Source organism: Balaenoptera borealis, assembly GCF_965194805.1.
Source record: "Balaenoptera borealis genome assembly, chromosome: 9".
NCBI classification, from domain to species: domain Eukaryota; kingdom Metazoa; phylum Chordata; class Mammalia; order Artiodactyla; family Balaenopteridae; genus Balaenoptera; species Balaenoptera borealis.
In genome coordinates, this window is record NC_138873.1 from 42,167,623 (window position 1) to 42,187,006 (window position 19,384).

General features: G+C 38.0%; 1 protein-coding gene across 2 annotated transcripts in view; it reads left to right on the top strand.

Moving 5' to 3' along the window:
• MAN1A1 (mannosidase alpha class 1A member 1) overlaps nucleotides 1–7,798 on the top strand; it is a 165,436-nt gene extending 157,638 nt beyond the window's left edge. For both annotated transcript variants that reach the window (XM_082406178.1, XM_082406177.1), the window contains exons 12-13: nucleotides 6,695–6,810; nucleotides 7,211–7,798. In XM_082406178.1, the coding sequence (XP_082262304.1) occupies nucleotides 6,695–6,810; nucleotides 7,211–7,337 (243 nt within the window). In that variant the 3' untranslated portion in view covers nucleotides 7,338–7,798. The remainder of the gene's footprint in view (nucleotides 1–6,694; nucleotides 6,811–7,210) is intronic.
• Nucleotides 7,799–19,384: the final 11,586 nt, after the last annotated feature.

A 19,384-nucleotide genomic window follows, 5' to 3' on the forward strand; every position in this document is an offset into this window, starting at 1 on the left:
CTGCTATATTTTGGAAGAGTTTGAGAAGGATAGGTGTTAGCTTTTCTCTAAATGTTTGATAGAATTCGCCTGTGAAGCCATCTGGTCCTGGGCTTTTGTTTGTTGGAAGATTTTTAATCAGGGTTTCAATTTCATTGCTTGTGATTGATCTGTTTATACTTTCTGTTTCTTCCTGGTTCAGTCTCGGAAGGTTGTGCTTTTCTAAGAATTTGTCCATTTCTTCCAGTTTGTCCATTTTATTGCCATATAGTTGCTTGTAGTAATCTCTCATGATCGTTTGTATTTCTGCAGTGTCCGTTGTTACTTCTCCTTTTTCATTTCTAATTCTATTGGTTTGAGTCTTCTCCCTTTTTTTCTTGATGAATCTGGCTAATGGTTTATCAATTTTATCTTCTCAAAGAACCAGCTTTTAGTTTTATTGATCTTTGCTATTGTTTCCTTCATTTCTTTTTCATTTATTTCTGATCTGATCTTTATGATTTCTTTCCTTCTGCTAACTTTGGGGTTTTTTTGTTCCTCTTTCTCTAATTTCTTTAGGTGTAAGTTTAGGTTGTTTATTTGAGATTTTTCTTGTTTCTTGAGGTAGGATTGTATTGCTATAAACTTCCCTCTTAGAGCTGCTTTTGCTGCATCCCATAGGTTTTGGGTCGTTGTGTTTTCGTTGTCATTTGTTTCTGAGTATTTTTTTATTTCCTCTTTGATTTCTTCAGTGATCTCTTGGTTATTTAGTAGCATATTGTTTAGCCTCCAAGTGTTTGTATTTTTTACAGTTTTTTTCCTGTAATTGACATCTAGTCTCATAGCATTGTGGTCAGAAAAGATACTTGATATGATTTCAATTTTCTTAAATTTACCAAGGCTTGATTTGTGACCCAAGATATGATCTATCCTGGAGAATGTTCCATGAGCACTTTGAGAAGAAAGTGTATTCTGTTGTTTTTGGATGGAATGTCCTATAAATATCAGTTAAGTCCATCTTGTTTAATGTGTCATTTAATCCTTGTGTTTCCTTATTTATTTTCATTTTGGATGATCTGTCCATTGGTGGAAGTGGGGTGTTAAAGTCCCCTACTATTACTGTGTTACTGTCTATTTCCTCTTTTATGGCTGTTAGCATTTGCCTTATGTATTGAGGTTCTCCTATGTTGGGTGCATAAATATTTACAATTGTTATATCTTCTTCTTGGATTGATCCCTTCATCATTATGTAGTGTCCTTCTTTGTCTCTTATAATAGTCTTTATTTTAAAGTTGATTTTGTCTGATATGAGAATTGCTACTCCAGCTTTCTTTTGATTTCCATTTGCATGGAATATCTTTTTCCATCCCCTCAGTTTCAGCCTGTATGTGTCCCTAGGTCTGAAGTGGGTCTCTTGTAGACAGCATATATACAGGTCTTGTTTTTGTATCCATTCAGCCAGTCTATGTCTTTTGGTTGGAGCATTTAATCCATTTACTTTTAAGGTAGTTATCGATATGTATGTTCCTATTACCATTTTCTTAATTGTTTGGGGTTTGTTTTTGTAGGTCTTTTCCTTCTCTTGTGTTTCCTGCCTAGAGAAGTTCCTTTAGCGTTTGTTGTAATGCTGGTTTGGTGGTGCTGAACTCTCTTAACTTTTGCTTGTCTGTAAAGGTTTTAATTTCTCTGTGGAATCTGAATGAGATCCTTACTGGGTAGAGTACTCTTGGTTGTAGGTTTTTCCCTTTTATCACTTTAAATATGTCCTGCCACACCCTTCTTGCTTGCAGAGTTTCTGCTGAAAGATCAGCTGTTAACCTTATGGAGATTCCCTTGTATGTTATTTGTTGTTTTTCCCTTGCTGCTTTTAATATTTTTTCTTTGTATTTAATTTTTGATAGTTTGATTAATATGTGTCTTGGTGTGTTTCTCCTTGGATTTATCCTGTATGGGACTCTCTGTGCTTCCAGGACTTGATTGACTATTTCCTTTCCCATATTAGGGAAGTTTTCAACTATAATCTCTTCAAATATTTTCTCAGTCCCTTTCTTTTTCTCTTCTTCTTCTGGAACCCCTATAATTCGAATGTTGGTGTGTTTAATGTTGTCCCAGAGGTCTCTGAGACTGTCCTCAATTCTTTTGTCTTTATTCTGCTCTGCAGTAGTTATTTCCACTATTTTATCTTCCAGGTCACTTATCCGTTCTTCTGCCTCAGTTATTCTGCTATCGATTCCTTCTAGAGAATTTTAAATTTCATTTATTGTATTGTTCATCATTGTTTGTTTGCTCTTTATTTCTTCTAGGTCCTTGTTAAACATTTCTTTTATTTTCTCCATTCTGTTTCCAAGATTTTGGATCATCTTTACTATCATAACTCTGAATTCTTTTTCAGGTAGACTGCCTATGTCCTCTTCATTTGTTTGGTCTGGTGGGTTTTTACCTTGCTCCTTCATCTGCTGCATATTTCTCTTGCTTCCCATTTTGCTTAACTTACTGTGTTTGGGGTCTCCTTTTCGCAGGCTGCAGGTTCGTAGTTCCTGTTGTTTTTGGTGTCTGCCCCCAGTGGGTAAGGTTGGTTCAGTGGGTCGTGTAGGCTTCCTGGTAGAGGGGACTCGTGCCTGTGTTCTGGTGGGTGGGGCTGGATATTGTCTTTCGGGTAGGCAGGGCTGCATCCAGTGGTGTGTTTTGGGGTGTCTGTGACCTTATTATGATTTTAGGCAGCCTCTCTGCTAATGGGTGGGTTTGTGTTCCTCTCTTGCTAGTTGTTTGGCATGGGGCGTCCAGCACTGGAGCTTGCTGGCTGTTGGGTAGAGCTGGGTCTTAGCATTGAGACAGAGATCTCTGGGAGAGCTCTCGCTGATTGATATTATGTGGGGCCTGGAGGTCTCTGGTGGTCCACTGTCCTGAACTCGTCTCTCCCATCTCAGAGGCTCAGGCCTGGCACCCAGCCAGAGCACCAAGACCCTGTTAGCCATGTGGCTAGAAGAAAAGAGAGGAAAAAAAGAAAGAAAAAATAATAATAATAATAAATAAAATAAAATTTAAAAATTAAGTAAAAAAAAAAAAGAGCAACCAAACCAATAAACAAATCCACCAATGATAACAAGCACTAAAAACTATACTAAGATAAACATGAAAATCAGAAACAAGTCAGTCACAGACAGCAAACCCCAAGTCTACAGTTGCTCCCAAAGTCCACCGCCTCAATTTTGGGTTCATTTGTTGTCTATTCAGATATTCCACAGATGCAGGATAGCTCAAGTTGATTGTGGAGATTTAATCCACTGCTCCTGAGGCTGCTGGGAGAGATTTCCCTTTCTCTTCTTTGTTCGCACAGCTCCTGGGGTTCAGCTTTGAGTTTGGCCCTGCCTCTCTGTGTAGGTTGCCCTCAGGCGTCTGTTCTTCTCTCAGACAGGACGGGGTTAAAGCAGCAGGTGATTAGGAGACTCTGGCTCACTCAGGCCGGGGGGAGGGAGGAGTACAGAATGTGGGGCGAGCCTGCGGTGGCAGAGGCCTACATGGCGTTGCAACAGCCTGAGGCGCACAGTGTGTTCTCCCCGGGGAAGTTGTCCCTGGATCACAGGACCCTGGCAGGGGCGGGCTGCACAGGGTCCTGGGAAGGGAGGTGTGGATAGTGACCTGTGCTTGCACACAGGCTTCTTGGTGGCTGCAGCAGCCGCATTAGCATTTAAGCCCATCTCTGGTGTCTGAGTTGATAGCTGCGGCTCGTGCCCGTCTCTGGAGCTTCTTTAGGCAGTGCTCTGCCTTCTGTGGACAGACAGGGAAGGAATCCCCTCTCCTCATGCACCCCAAAACAGTGGTCTCTTGCCTCTTAGGCAGTTCCAGACTTTTTCGTGGACTCTCTCCCAGCTAGCTGTGGTGCACAAGCCCCCTTCAGGCTGTGCTCACGCAGCCAACCCCAGTCCTCTCCCTGGGATCTGACCTCCGAAGTCTGAGCCTCAGCTCCCAGCCCCTGCCCACCCCGGCGGGTGAGCAGACAAGCCTCTCAGGCTGGTGAGTGCTGGTCGGCACCGATCCTCTGTGGGGAATCTCTCCGCTTTGCCCTCTGCACCCCTATTGCTGCGCTCTCCTCCGTGGCTCCGAAGCTTCCGCCCAGCCAACCCCCGTCTCTGCCAGTGAAGGGGCTTCCTAGTGTGTGGAAATTTTTCCTCCTTCACAGCTCCCTCCCAGAGGTGCAGGTCCCGTCCCTATTCTTTTGTCTCTGTTTTTTCTTTTTTCTTTTGCCGTACCCAGGTACGTGGGGAGTTTCTTGCCTTTTGGGAAGTCTGAGGTCTTCTGCCAGCATTCAGTAGGTGTTCTGTAGGAGTTGTTCCACATGTAGATGTATCTTTGATGTATTTGTGGGGAGGAAGGTGATCTCCACATCTTACTCCTCTGCCATCTTCTGGACTAGTCTTGAGTTTTATTCTCAGGACAACCTCATGTTGAGAAAAGGCATGCTGCCTGGGTCCAGGAAACTGGGGCCACAGCTAGGGAGTCTGGAGCTTGGATTTGGCCCCCACCTCTAAAACGTTAGATTGTCTTCTTGACTACTCTGGTTCACCACATCAGGATTGGGGGAGAAAAAGAATGAGTGGAGGTGAACTGAAAAGATGAACAATGTTTGGGCAGTGCCTACCCAAAAACAACTCTTTTTTCTATAATAAAAGAAGGAGCTTTTAGAAATTTCTACGGGAGGGAGGGTTAGCTGTTTATCATGTCTGGCCCTCTCTTTAGCTTATTTCTTTATTACCAAAGAACTTCAAGGGGCAAACCAAGAAAAACTTCTGTGGATAAAATCTTTTTTTTAAGAAGATGTCTAGAAATAGGATTTCATTATGTTCAGTAATAACAAATTTACCCATGTCTTCTAAATCTTGGGGTTTTTTTCCTTTTTTACAAATAATTTTTGGCCTACTCCATGTACCTGGTATTTGACTTTTTGTCAAAAAGAACTGTTATCAAAAAAGAAGGAAGGAAAAATATAATAGGACCTGAAAGTTCCTTTCTTCAGGCTTTTCCCCCACTTAGCTCTTTGTCTGAAACTAAGAATATAATGGAAGTTTTTTTTTAAGTTAATTGTTCTTATATTCCCCAGGGCTTTTAAACAGTACCAAACGAGGAGATGGGTGTTTTTTATTCACATAGGCTGCCAGTTAGATTTTCTTTCACCTGGTAATTAAATGCTTCTCCTCCGGGCCCCATGCTCTGTCCCTTCTGCCCTCCAGCCCTAGGGTGCAGAATCAATATCGTCATTATCAGTGTCTGCAGATGGAAGCTGAGCGCTCAGCACCACATTCCTGCTCCCTGCCTTTGCCTTCCATCTCATGTTTTCTGGGCTCCGCATGCTTAGAGCCGTGCTTTCCTCCAAAGCCCTTTTCTAGCCAATGAAGATTTTTCTCAACTAACATGGCAAGATCTATGCCATATCTTCTTGGTAGTTGAGCTAAATGGGAGGAAACTATGATGTAATTATGCACATAAAAAAAGAGGAACAGGGTTGTGATCTGTAAAAGGAAACTGAAAAATAAATGAATAATGACATGAGAACCTAAGAGTAACATTTTTTTTCATGTTTCTTGTGTTTTCTTTATCTCATTAAAAATTTTAAGGGGTTTAGGCTTACACTTTATTATTTTTGTCCACATTCTGTGAATTAGAACCAGATTTCCAATGGCAGTTTGTATACAGTGGAAATCTTTATTTGACCATATAGTCATTAGAATTAATAGGATGTGGTGAATAGAAAATAACTTTCCTGGAGATGACTATGCCTGGTAACCAGCAAAGCAAACCAGTGTAATTTCCAAATACAAAGAGCGGTCAGGTTAGCAGCAGCTGACAGGATGGAAGGCAAGTTTTTTTAGGTGTTACCTAAATTTTCGTTCCCACACTGCTCACCCCGTGTCCTTTCCCATCTCTGACTGTAGTACTCGTTGTAGTCAGGCAGCTATAGAAATGTAGGCTCATTTCTCTCTCGGTAGTTACCAGTGGTTTCATCCCATCTTTCTTCCATCTCAGACTAAAGAAAAGAAAAATGTATTTCAGAAATAGATACCAAGCATGTTTTTTTTCACTGCTTTCCATTTTCTCTTTTATATCTGTCGGTCACCAAGATCACTCTGTACTCCACAAACAATTTTTTTTAAATAAGATATTCTGATGATAGTAGCAGCTGTTTTTGGTCGAGTACACTTTCTCAACCAGCGGTTTAGAATCCCAGTTGACGTGAACAATCTCTCTAGACCAGGGGTCAGCAAACTTTTTCTGTAAGGGCCAGAGAGAATTAGGCTTGGGGGCCCTATGCATTTACTCAACTCTGCCATTGTAGTGAAAAAACAGAGCCACACACAATATGTAAACAAGTGAGTGTGGCTGTGGTTCAATAATACTTTACTTACAAAACAAAAAGCAGGCTGGATATAGCTTGTGGTCTGTAGTTTGATGCATCCTTCTCTAGACCATAAAAAGAAATGGTAAAAATCACTGAAATTCCAGAACTAAATGTAGAAGTGTTTCCAATTAGATGAGATATACCGTCCATGTGTCCTTTAACTTTTCATACTTTATTTGCATTTACATGTTATGGTTTTTTAAATTTTCACCTGAAACTATTGCAATCTATCATTCCATTTGAATCCTTATTTTATTTAAATGTGACAATCTAATGGTGAAAATTTGTGCCAGTCAGTTTACTGGAATGTGACCATTTTTTTCCCTCCTCTTTGTGATTTAGGCCTTGGAGAAACACTGCAGAGTGAAAGGAGGCTATTCAGGCCTCAGGGATGTTTACTTCCATAAGGAGAGCTATGATGATGTGCAGCAGAGTTTCTTCCTGGCAGAAACACTAAAGTAAGTAAAAATTATTCTGGATGTATGTGACTAAGATACCTGAAGAGATCTTCTTTCTAGTTGTCTTTATCATGAACACATTCAAATAACATCAAGCGTGACTGCTTCCGAATGCCATTCTACATGCATGGCAGTAATTGCAGGTGTGTTTTCATCATCACGTAAGTTCAATGACTTGGGACTGCTTTGTATGGTTCTCGTACACAGGGACCAAAGCACAGAGCAGCTTCTTTCTTCGGCATTAATGAGTATACCCCTTAAGGTTTTGCTGTACTTGACGGTTGTCCATGATTCTCCATAAGATGAATGGAGACATTGATGTGTTTTTTTTCTGTCTCTTTGTGGTTTCACTGGCTGACAGGGTCTCTCAGGCCTCACATACCCATGTTTCTCTCTCCAGATATTTGTACTTAATATTTTCTGATGATGATCTACTTCCACTGGAACACTGGATCTTCAATACCGAGGCACATCTTCTCCCTGTACTCTCTAGGGATATAAAGAAAGTTGAAGTCAATGAGAAATAAAAAGACATTTTATATTTTACTCTCCTCCATTCCCTTCACTGCATACCTTAATAATTCTTTTTCTGGTGATCAGGCATATGATGAATTTTTATTAATAGGTCTGTGATCATTCTAAGTTTTAAAATTGTTTTGCAGTCTTTTATGTTTATTATCATAGACATAGATGGACCTAAATTCCTTATTGTAGCCTTTATTATTCATTCAGTGAATCACATGGTTTTTTGTTTGTTTGTTTGTTTTAAGTAATCTTTTATCTCTGGAGTTCATGAAGGTGTAGTATCATTTTTATTAAACTGAATAGAATGGTATACCAATGACCTCTTAATTACAATTTTGATTTGACTGCAAAAATTTTTCCTCCTCTATGAGGAGATGATGTCTGCTTTAAGCTGTAATGTTTTGCCATGTTGCAAAAAGCCATAATAATAAATTAAATAATAAAAAAGCTTTTTCCTTTTCAATTTCGTGTTAATCTGGTTTGTCTATCCACCAGAGACAGATCTTATAACTGTGACAAGCCTCCTTATGCAGGTCTATCATTATTTGATAGAATGTCTTCTAAAATACTTTACTCACATTTTAATTCAAATTAGAATGTCATCCCAAAAGGATCATCTCTTCTTGACCTCATTTCATTGGATCCACGGTATATTTTTGTTGGTTACTTATATTAGTGTTTCCTAATTTGGGAATTAGTTCTCAGGGTTTACTTTAAATGCCCTGTGTCATCTCTGGATCATGTACTGGTTAATTTCTTCCATTCTCTACCACACAGTGAAGTGAGCTTTCCAGTTTTTCAGAGCTCTGCTGTTACCGAATTATATTTTTTTAAAGGAAATTGTATAACTTTTAGTGTGTTAGCTTTTGCTTTCATCTGAACATATTAAGAAACTGGGGCTCTCTCCGAAGAGAGGGTGAGTATTTCATACGGTTTTTTGTTTGCATTTCATCTTTAATTTTTTTTTTCTCAAAAAAAAGGAAACCATTACATTTCATTCAGGTTTTTCAGATTTGAAAAGAGCACTTTCTCAAATGTAGTAAATTATTTCATTTCAGTTTATGAAAGCAGGATTTAACTCTGAAAGAATTTTTGCCAATGTGTCTATTCATGGTCAATTGAGGAAAATCTAATAAACTTTTAGGCCAAATTAGGATATAGTGTATTTTGTCTGGTTAAATTCAACATAGCGATTTCCGCTTAGAAGTAATATGTAGGAATGGACACTCCCAATCCCCTACAATACTGTAGCAGATAAAAATAATTATGATTATATGACTCTTCAAAGCATTTTTTTGAGATATGAATGGTTTTCCCAAAAATAGATCTGGTGACACCTTGTGTTTTCTTATCATATTTGTTCATATTTTATATATATTCCCATGAAAGGGCTAATATGATGATGCATATACTGAGGTACAAAGATTTTGACCACCTGCATTTTCAGCTACAGTGGTCAAATAGATCAGTGCAACCCCACGGATTAGGCTGAAGCGCGTGAAATTGAGGCATTTCTAGTTTAAAGATTGTTCAGTATCAGCAATTTCATGTGATTCAACCTAATATTTTTTAAGACAATTATTTTCTTAGATCTCAGTCGACTTAGTTGTTTTAGCTATTTCAGCTTTTGAAAGTGTTTCAAAAGATTTCCTTTGTCTGAAAGGACCACCTTGTGTGACCTGCCCTCTTTTTCAATATTATTCATTCAAACAATAAATCAACAAAATTAGTAAGTGAAAAAGATCCCTTAGTACGTCATGATTGCTATTCCCAGGACTTAAAGGCAAAACATAGAAGATTCTTGTTAAAATTGGGCCATATGTATTTAGATTATAATTTTCACATGAATGTCCTTGGACTAGCAATTTAAATTAATTTATTTTCTTTGCTTTTCAATCTGATTTGAAAGAGCACAAGCTGATAGGTATTTCTGCAGCAGATAGGATATTAAAATCAGGTTGTATGTACACACTGCACTGTGACGTACCTTTTGTATTCTGCAATAAATAGGCAAGAAGATTGTACTACGTGTTGCTCGGCCAGTGGCAAGAACAAAGTTATTTCAATTCTAGAACTTGGATATTTTAACAAAACCCAAAACACCAAAAATGTAAACAAGATAAGAGATTAATATTATGGTGATGTAATTTAATTAAAGTTATATTTTGCATTAATTATTTTAAACAACTGAAGTCCTTAGGTAAATGCTGTCTTTCATTCATTTTCAGCAAAAACTGTGCAATTAAGTTTACATATGTTTTTACATCCCGAAAGGTGAATAATAAAAATAGCACTTAATTTTGTGTTTCTGCATTTGTTTTGGGATACGTCGTGCAATTAATATTACACATATAAGTTGTATGGCAGTTTACAGAACTCAGTGATGTTTGTCATGACGCCTTCATATGTACTACCAGTTCTTTCCATTGATTGTTTTTGATTTGTACTTAAATCCATTCTGTCATTTCCAACTTTATATAAATCTCTAATGTTATGGGAAACGATAGATCGACACATAATTTTTAAAAACTATATTTGTAAAATTTCTCTATTGTAAATAAAGCCTTTTAATATATCTCCTCATTTGTTGTTTTTTTTTTTTTCCTTTTAAGGAAGCTTTTGAATATGTTGGGATGAGTGTGTACAGTTGCAAATGGAAATATTAGATCCTAACAGTGATTCCGTACCACACCCGGAGAATTGTGACAAGGAAATATTTCCCATTAAAAACTTTAAATTGCAAATAATATTGCATAACCACCTTTAGTTAATCAAACAGTTTTATTAAGAATCTAACATATGCTGAACACCAGGGCAGGTAGGGTAGAGGCAGGCAGTTGGAGTTAGAAATAACATTAAGAGTACGGCCCTTGCTCTTAAGTTTACAGTCCAATCGAGGAGATCAAACTCCCCCACCACCACCACCGCTGAAACAAAACAAAACAGCATTTCGTTGTGTTAAATGAGAAGTTAATTCTGCTGTAGATGGTCAGGTGGGCAGGAGGTCACTAGGATTTGAGTGGTCAAAGAGGCTTAGTAGAAAAGAGACAACGTAAGCTACAAGAGAGCCAACAATATTCTTTTAAAAGCGTAGATTTTTCAAATTCAGGTGGTACTTTTTAAAATGTTTCAGACATTTGGGTTGCTGTTCTCTCTGCCTGGAACTCTCTTTCCTAGATGTTTTTCTGGCTCATTCCTCACCTTATTCAGGCCTCTGCTCAGTTGGCACCTTATCAGAGTAGCTTTCTTGACAAATCAATATAAAATTCCCCATCACCCTTTGCCCCGACTCTATTTTACTTTCTATTTAACATTTGTTGTATAACATATATGTTTCCTTACGTGTCTGTTGTATGTCTAACCTCTTAGAATTTAAGCTCCATGCAAACAGAAAGTTACTTTATTGGGTCTTTCTCTCCCTGCCATGTTCAGTGCCTAGAGTGGCATCTCACACTTGGTAGTACACAGTGAATGTTTGGTTAACAGATGAATGAATGAATGAGATTCTACCTTATATTCATAGGCTTTGCTACAGCTATTTGCAAATGTCTTAAAAGCAGTACATTTTTTAAAAATATTAAGTACCAGTATTATATAACATGCTGTTGTTTTAAATAAATAATCATAAGAATGGGTAATTTTTTATTGCTACTTATAGTAGTTTTAGGGAAATATAGAGTAAATTAGTATTTATGAGTGGAATCAACCCTCAACCAACAGATTTTTTTTTACGCCATTTATATCATTAAGGTACCATGTATGGCCTTGTGTAAAATACACACCAAAAAAATTGTTAAGTCATGATTTCTTTAATACTGAGTTTTTTCAGTGTTTCTGTTTGAATAGCCTACTATTGTTTTCTGTAACTTAATCTCACAGTCCCTATATAATATAAAAAAAAACTATTTCAATAGCATGAAGCAAATAAATTGGTTTTTCACTTAACGTAGAGTTAGTCAAATGAGAACCTTCTGAATTCAATTATTTGTAACACAAATGATGTTGGTTGTGTTTACTCTGTTGGTGACAGGATTATTTAAAAAGATTCTAAGCATGATTTTTATTCATACTAATTGTCAACCATCCACACAGTGATGGCAACTTGACAATCAATACATCTAATTTCTGATAATTATATATAGATAGTTGCTTAAATTTCTAGGAAAACAATATAGATCTTTTTTTATTCAAGCACAGAGTTCATTTTCTAATTGCCCTTCTAGCTCCTTAGGTTGGGGCTGAGGGGAAATCTTATCATCTTTTTAACTGATTTAATGACCCAAAGACTGATCTCTGTTTTCTCCTGGCTCATTCCGTCTACATTGGCCAACACATGAGTCATAATCTTTACAAAATATTTGCCAGGCATCAGATATGCATATAAACTATTAGAACTACATAGGAGTCTAGACAGCATTTAGTCCAACTCTCTTATTTTAAATATGAGGAAACTGGGAAATTTTCCCAAGGTCAGGAACTCTTTTCTGTCCTGGCTGTGTGCTACCAGACACAGGGATTTGGTAAGATTTATGCTCATAAGAAAGAACAATATATGAGAGCATATGTTATATCCAACCAGCCACTCCAACATAAAGGTGTAAACTCAGAGTTCACCCTTGGAAATTGGTCTAAGGCTGTATTTCTCAAGGTGTGGGCTACAGTTCACCTGTATCAGAACCTCTTGTAGGTCTTGGTAAAATGCAGATTCCAGAGCATTACCCTAAATTGAGCAAATCAAAATTGGGGGGTGGCCTGGAATGTCCACGTTTAATGAGTTCTTTCTGTTATTCCTATGCATACTAAAGTCGAGAGCCACAGTTTTAAGTTATAGGTAAGTGGAAGTCCTGAGATAGCAGAAGAAATCGTGAATTAATTAGCAAGTCATGACAAGCATATGTACCCTTTTCTGAATTTTTATTTCTACTTCAAGGTTTAAGCACAACAACAACTTGAAACATAATTTGGATCATTTTGGGAAACGTAGATTCATCCTTTCACAAAAGCATTTCTGAACAGTAAGCTGTACACCTAAATCTTTAAGAAACAGATTTACATTGGATTTTTAAACAACTCTTTCTTATTGAGGTAATCTTAAAAGTATTAACTTCAATCACTCCTTTGTTTCATTTGCTTTCTTCTCCCAATAGCTGCTTTTAAAGTCAGTTCTTAAATTGTTTCTTCTTGTTGAATTTTAACATGACTGTCACTTGCACAGACTACACAGAATTCCTAGTTTGGCCACGTGCCATGTAAATATATAAGATATTCTTGGAAATGACCTCTGAAAAGGACCTTCATTTCCACCCACACCCACCTACGCCCCCCACCCTTGCCGCGTTTTTACATTCATTGCAATGCTAATCGCCAAAGATTTTTTGACTTACGATCACTTTGAATCTCCTTAAGACATGCCATTACTTACTAATAAATTAACGTAATTTTGTGTTACAGATCCATTTGATTCCCCAGCGAATGCAAATTACCATGAAAGCTTAGAGAACAGTCATAGATGCATAGCAACTTTTCTGCATCCTGGGATATTTTGGCCTTAGGCTATGAACACATATTAATTCATAATTCTGCAAAAAGGGCCATAAAATGTACTGATTTTCAAATAGCATTTTCCAGAAAATGACTAACACCTGAGAGTTCTTTGGTTTGTTTGTTTTATTTTGTTCTGTTTTTTAACTCTTCTAGGAGAAATAAGTGATGATTCTCATTCACAGAATCTTTAAGAACTTTGTTCCTGACTTTCAATTTTTATAGTTGTTGGTGGAAAGTAGAAACACATAGCTTTGAATCACTGCTTAGAACCAGGATGGGAGGTCACCATATCAACTTCTTAAGGCAAGCACAGTGCTATTGGTCCTATTTCATGGACATGACAGCTTTGGCTTGTTGGGACCCAAGGCCTCTATTTAGTAAGTGACAGAAGGAGAAGCAGACTAAGTCTCTTCCTTCTTTGTGCAAAACCTCATCACCACCCTGCCAGTCAATACAATACTTTAACCTCACTAGTTAAATAAATCCTAAGTAAATTTCTCTGCTATTCACACTGCTATCTGCTATTTCCAGATTTATAACTTTGTGACTTAATGTAGTCTTAGCGAGGAGCTGCAAAATTTTATATGTTTTAAATGCCACCATTAAAATAAAATCCCTCTAGTCTCTTTTCTCTATATGATGCTGTAGAGAAGGGGTAGAAAGTAGGTACAGTTGGGCCAATGAGAAGCAGACTTCACTGAGAAGACAACTGAGTTCCAAACGTGACTCTATTATTAACTTCCTGCGTGATTTGGAACAAGCCCTTGAAGTCTTTACGTCTCAGTTTCCTCATCTGTAAAATGAGAGGAGTGACCAGCCCATGTGGAGCAGCTAGGCTATGCCTTCAGTGACGTCTGTTGTGGATGCTGGAGCAGGAAACAGCAGTACACAAGCCAGGAATGTTCCATCCATGGACTAGAAGCCACCACGCCCAAATTACAAGACATCAAAACCTTCATTTTCTCATCTGTAAAATGGGAATAATAACACCTACATCGTGAGGACTAAAGTAGCTAATATATGTACATGTTCTTAGCTCTATACCTGGCAGGATTATGCCTTCAATCCCTGAATCCCAGCCCCTATTTCTAGCTCTGTAAGAAAGAGCTAGAAAGAATCATCTCTCCTCTACCTTGGGAAGCCTCCAGCTTGTTTTGTTATGAGAACACATTTGCTATTATTTTGCTTGCCATTTCCAAATACCCTAGGCTTTTTTGGATGCTGTCCTTCAATCAGACTGCTTCAAACACACATTATTGCTCATTTTCCAAGGTCAGAGTTTAGCTCTTATTTTCTGACATGAGAACAGAAATATCCAGTTCTTTCTTCACACTAGTATGATACACTAATTGAAGACTTTTCCACATATTTTTTATTGAAGAACAGGAGGTTTTCTTTTAACATTTGTAGAAGAAAAGAACTAGGGTTCAACCCACCTGATTGCTGCTCTGGTAAGAGCATTATTATCAATTGTGTCATTGATATATTCAAATAATCCCATGAAAATAAAACAGTGACTGCAAGTTAAGAACTGCTTTTAAAATTGAAGTATAGTTTTGTTTTCATCCCAGAGTAGGTTTGGAAACCAACAAATTCAATTTTATGAACTAGGAAAGATTGATGAAATAACTTCTGAGGGAACCAGTATTGCTTCCAAAATCAGCTTACATGTTTGAAAAGCACTTATAGTGACTTAAAATAATCATATCCAAAGAAGAATGCATAAAGTGGTTTTGATTGAGAATCCCCTTACCTGTCCCCCTCCTCCAAAACAAACAAACAAACCCTTAGTTTCCACAGCAGTGGAGACACGCATTAGGTGAGAGTGACACTTGCCTTTTCTTCTGGTACTTCCCACCCCCTACCCTGCCCCCGCTCCCACCCCCAGTGACAGAAGACTGTTCACTCTTGAAGAGGGGCTTGCAGTTCTGCCCCAGATTCTGCCTGACAAAGTACACACAGTTCCCCTCCCTCCCGCAGCCACACCCTTGCTGACTTTCACTTTTCTGGACTCTACCTGAAGTGGCCCTCCCTGTCTTCTACTCTTCTTGAAAAATGTCTACTCTTCAAATCTCAATTTACATGTTTGTGACCTGTCTGCCTCTCTCTTCCCCCAATTTGTTCTTGCTTCTTCTGACTCTCTAAAGGACTTTATGCAAACTCCTATTCACATGCATCACACTCCAGTGTCATTATTTGTTTACTCATTCATTCATTCCACAAATGTTTATTAAGCACCCAGAGTATATCAGACAGTATCCTAGGTCCTAGGAATTCAGCAGAGAGCAAGTTACACTTGCTTCTTGTCTGCACAGAACTAAAGACTAGAAAAAGGGCAAATATGCAAAAATACATAAAATTTTAAAAGGAAGGTGCCATGGCTTATTAATTAATATAAATATAAGACTTAATATGGCATCTGGCATATATTTGTTTTCAGTCTGGTTACACCCATCCTGCACTAGGAGGCACTCAGAGAGCATTTGGTAAAGAGTGAACAAGGTGTTAAGAATGAAGAAAAAGTCTCAAACTTTTCTTCAAAAAAATATAAACAGAATTTTCATCTTAAGTTTGACTGCAACAGAATACAGCCTCTGCTAGGCCCTACTAACTCAAAGTGGTACTTCTATCTGCAAAACTGAATGCAGATTCTATTTTTAGTGGGTAATCTAGTGTTTACCTTAACTGTGAGATACCTAATTATAAGCGGTCATTAGAAAATTTTCATCACTGTACTTGCAAAAGAAAACCCACCAAAAATAGGACAATTTTCTTATCTTTTAGTATGTTCAAAATATATCAACTGTCTCAGGGAAAACCCACAGAAGTCCAAGCTGTATTCCTGCATTTCAATTGCTTCTGGACTACACACCGCTGGTAAGGTCAACAGACACACCGGAGACTCTCTCGCCATTAGGGTTAGGCTTGTTTGTTTAATTTGTTTCGGGGGGATGAGGGGTTGTTTGTTCATTTGAGCCATCATAGATAAAGGCTGCTCACACATCTGAGACTGGCTTCTTCTGGTCGATGAAACACACGAGGGGCACTGTCAGTGATGTAAAGGAGAAAGAACTCCTCTGTAGTTAATGCAGCCTTTTTGTAATCCTCTCTAGTAATAGGACCAAGGATTTTAGGACTCAAGCAAATCCATTAATAATTACATTGTTATTTTCTTCCTAATAAGTTCAGCTTCCTTTTCCCAAGCTGGCCTTTCTTCAACCATTCTAACGGTGACAAAAATGACTGATTAGAATGTTCACTCTCATCCACCTTATCTTCTTGCCTCTAACTTCTAGCGGAAGTGCTAATATAAATGAGCAAATAACAGAGAGGGAGAAAAACAAGGGCTCTCAGAGAGATTAATCAGTCCCTGAAAATCTGAAAGTGACTTCTGTCATTATTACAAATCAATATACAGGATTTCTTTAAACACTAGATAAAAACCATATAATATGTCAAAACCATGATTAAAAGGTAAATAAAAATAATGAATTTTCACAAGATCTTGGATTTATTTTTCTGTTTTAAAAAAGGTATACAATAGATGGTTTTCTTCTTTCCCTCTCCTCATATAATGATGATTGCATTAAGGAGAAGTTTCAACATTTCCACATTGTGTATCGGGGCTTTTAACCTCTCCCAAAGATCAGATAAAGACTGCCAAACCAAAAAGCATTCTTGGCTTATGTACACAGCTCATTCTTTAAACAGGAGATTCAGCATGTCCGAGCAAGAGCAAAGACTTCTCCAGGGTCTTTATCTATTGATTAAAACTGTGCAGGCTGTTCTGCTTAAAATGAGTCTTGAATACTGTCTAAAATAAATGTTTTATTCTATTTTGGAGTAAAAGGTGTAAAGGGAAAAATGAGACATACATACCCCCCGACCCTGCAAAAATATGCTATATTACATTTTTTGCCCATGATATTTCTATAAAAAGCTAGAAGCAAGAAAAGAAAATCTATTTGGCAACGAGATTGTAGTTTATCTCCTGAGAGGAAAATTCAAGACCAAGTGCCAATTACTACTCCACTGGACAGAGGTTACTTGGCAGTTCCCCAATACATATTAGGAACTGCCCTGAGACCTTTGTTTAAACTACCGATATGCCCCCACGTCTCAAAGGAAGTTGGAGAAACCTTTTTTCTGTGATTCTAATGGTTACGATACCAAGATTCCTAGATTCTCAGGAGCAGGCATCACACTGTGAACAGATTTGTCTAAATTGAGAATTCCTCCAGTTTCTTTTTTGGTCATTAGCTTTGTAATTATTACAAGTGGTATGTCAGCCAGGGAAACAGAAACCACTCAGTCTCAGAAAGAAGAAATTTAACACAAAGAATTAGTTACATCGGTGATAGAAGAGCTGAGACGCCAAACAGTGGATGGTGAATTCTGCTGGCAATTCAGCAATTAGCAACTGCAGTATGCCACTATCTGGGGCAGAAGCGGGAGAGACACAAGGTGGAGGTGATGCTACCAGAGAGCAGAAGCGATCGGAGCGTGAGCTAGATCGACAATGGAGGACTTACAGCAGAAACTGAGACCACAGAGGGAAGGAATAGTGCAAGAGGAGCTAGAATCATGAAGGTGATACAGCAACTGCTAGAGACACCACTAGAAGAACAATGAATAAGAGAAATACACTGGCTTCTTCCTTTCCCCTACCTTACAGTCTTTTACCAATGCTTCCGTTGGTCAAGACTACCAGGAAAACAGAGCAAAGAAGTCTGGGAAATGTAGTTCCCTGAGATGCAGCGCCAAGCTGAGGAAGTTCAGGGAATAGATATGAGAGGAAACAGGTAAACGTCACAAAAGTAGCTATAGCTAGACTCACCATTTGGAACCTCTGCTTAGCTTGAGAGGTCTTCTTTGAAAAAACAAGCCTTAAGGCTACCAGCTGCTAGAAACTAACAGATTGAGAACCTTGATTGCAAGGATCCATGAGTCCTCCCTGAGCTGCAGAGCAGAAATATTGAACATATTTTTGAGCTTTCATATCTCAGTGATGAACTTGCTGGTGAGAAGCCACATTTGCCCATCCGTGAAAGATCCAAAAAGTTTAACAAGTGCTTTCAGTCAAAGAATAGACTTCAGAGAAGGAAATCTGTGAGTCCATGAAGCGCTTGTTCTCAGAGAATAGGACAGATAAGACTAAAATAAAACCTGAAGAAGATATGGCCATCCAAATGATCGTTTTAGATGTCAGTGATTAAACTTTGGTCACCCTGCTTTGGATCACAATTGATCTTAACTCCAAACTTTCACATGACTGGTAGTAGCACTTTTCTAAGTCTTTATCTGCCAACCCAAATACATCAGCCTAGTTTTATACCCCACTTAGTGGAACATAAAAATGATGAAAGCTAAATGGTCTTCCGAGAGAGAACTTAGATTTTTTTAAAAAACACTGACTCTATTAGCTTAATAATACTCATCAGCATAGAATCCTGATTTTTTTTTTTTTAAATTAAAGACATTTTGGAGTATTTTTCTCTGCATTGTTCACTGGGTTTAGATGGAAATGCCTACTCTTCTAAGCCCAGTTCAAATGTCACCCATGAAGCTCTCCCAGTCTTCCTCCTTTTTGCTGTGTTAGCATCTTGGATAAGCCTAAATGGGTGTACTTATTACATTATATTGCAATTATTTGTTGCCAGTCTCTCTCTCTCTACTAGTGATTTAGACCAAAACAACCTATCAAAAAGCAATTTAACTTCATAAATTGGACAAATATAAGGCCAGTCTGCACTATAATTTGGTCAAAAATTAATATCCTCAGTCACTGTTGCCAAGTTTGATCACTTTGTTATAGAATAGTGTTGTTTAGCAACAATTTGTGGGTCCAGAATTTAAGCATTTTTGTCATTTATTTCAAAATTGGGAGCAGAGCTTTTCTCATTTTGCTAAATTATTTTTTTCAGCTAGTTTTTGCTACTCTATGTTATTTGTAAAAGTTGAAACAACCAAAATATCCAATTTGGGAGATTGGTTGAAACAAATGTCTAGTACTAGGTGACAAATTGGAACAACTTTGAAGTCCAAAATTGATTGCTAGAAAATAATATTTAAGATATATTTTCCTTTTTATAGAAAATATTATAATAATGCCTATTCATCTTTGACTCTAGCTCATAGTATATAATAAGCATTTAGTAAATGAGTATGTGCTATAGACTGAATGTTTGTGTCCTCCAAATTCATGTTGAAACCTAATTCCCAATGTGATGGTATTTGGAGGTAGAGCTTTGGGAGGTGATTAGGTCATAATGGTGGAGCCCTCATGAATAGGGTCAGTGTCCTTATAAGAAGAGATCCCAGACCCCAGAGAACTTCCTCATGCCTTCCGCCAAGGGAAGACACAGCAATAAGACAGTCATCTGTGAACCAGGAAGAGGGCCCTCATAAGACTTCGAATCTGCAGCATCTTGATCTTGGACTTCCCAGCCTCCAGAACTGTCAGAAACAAATGTTTTTTGTTTATAAGCCACTCAGTCTATGGTAT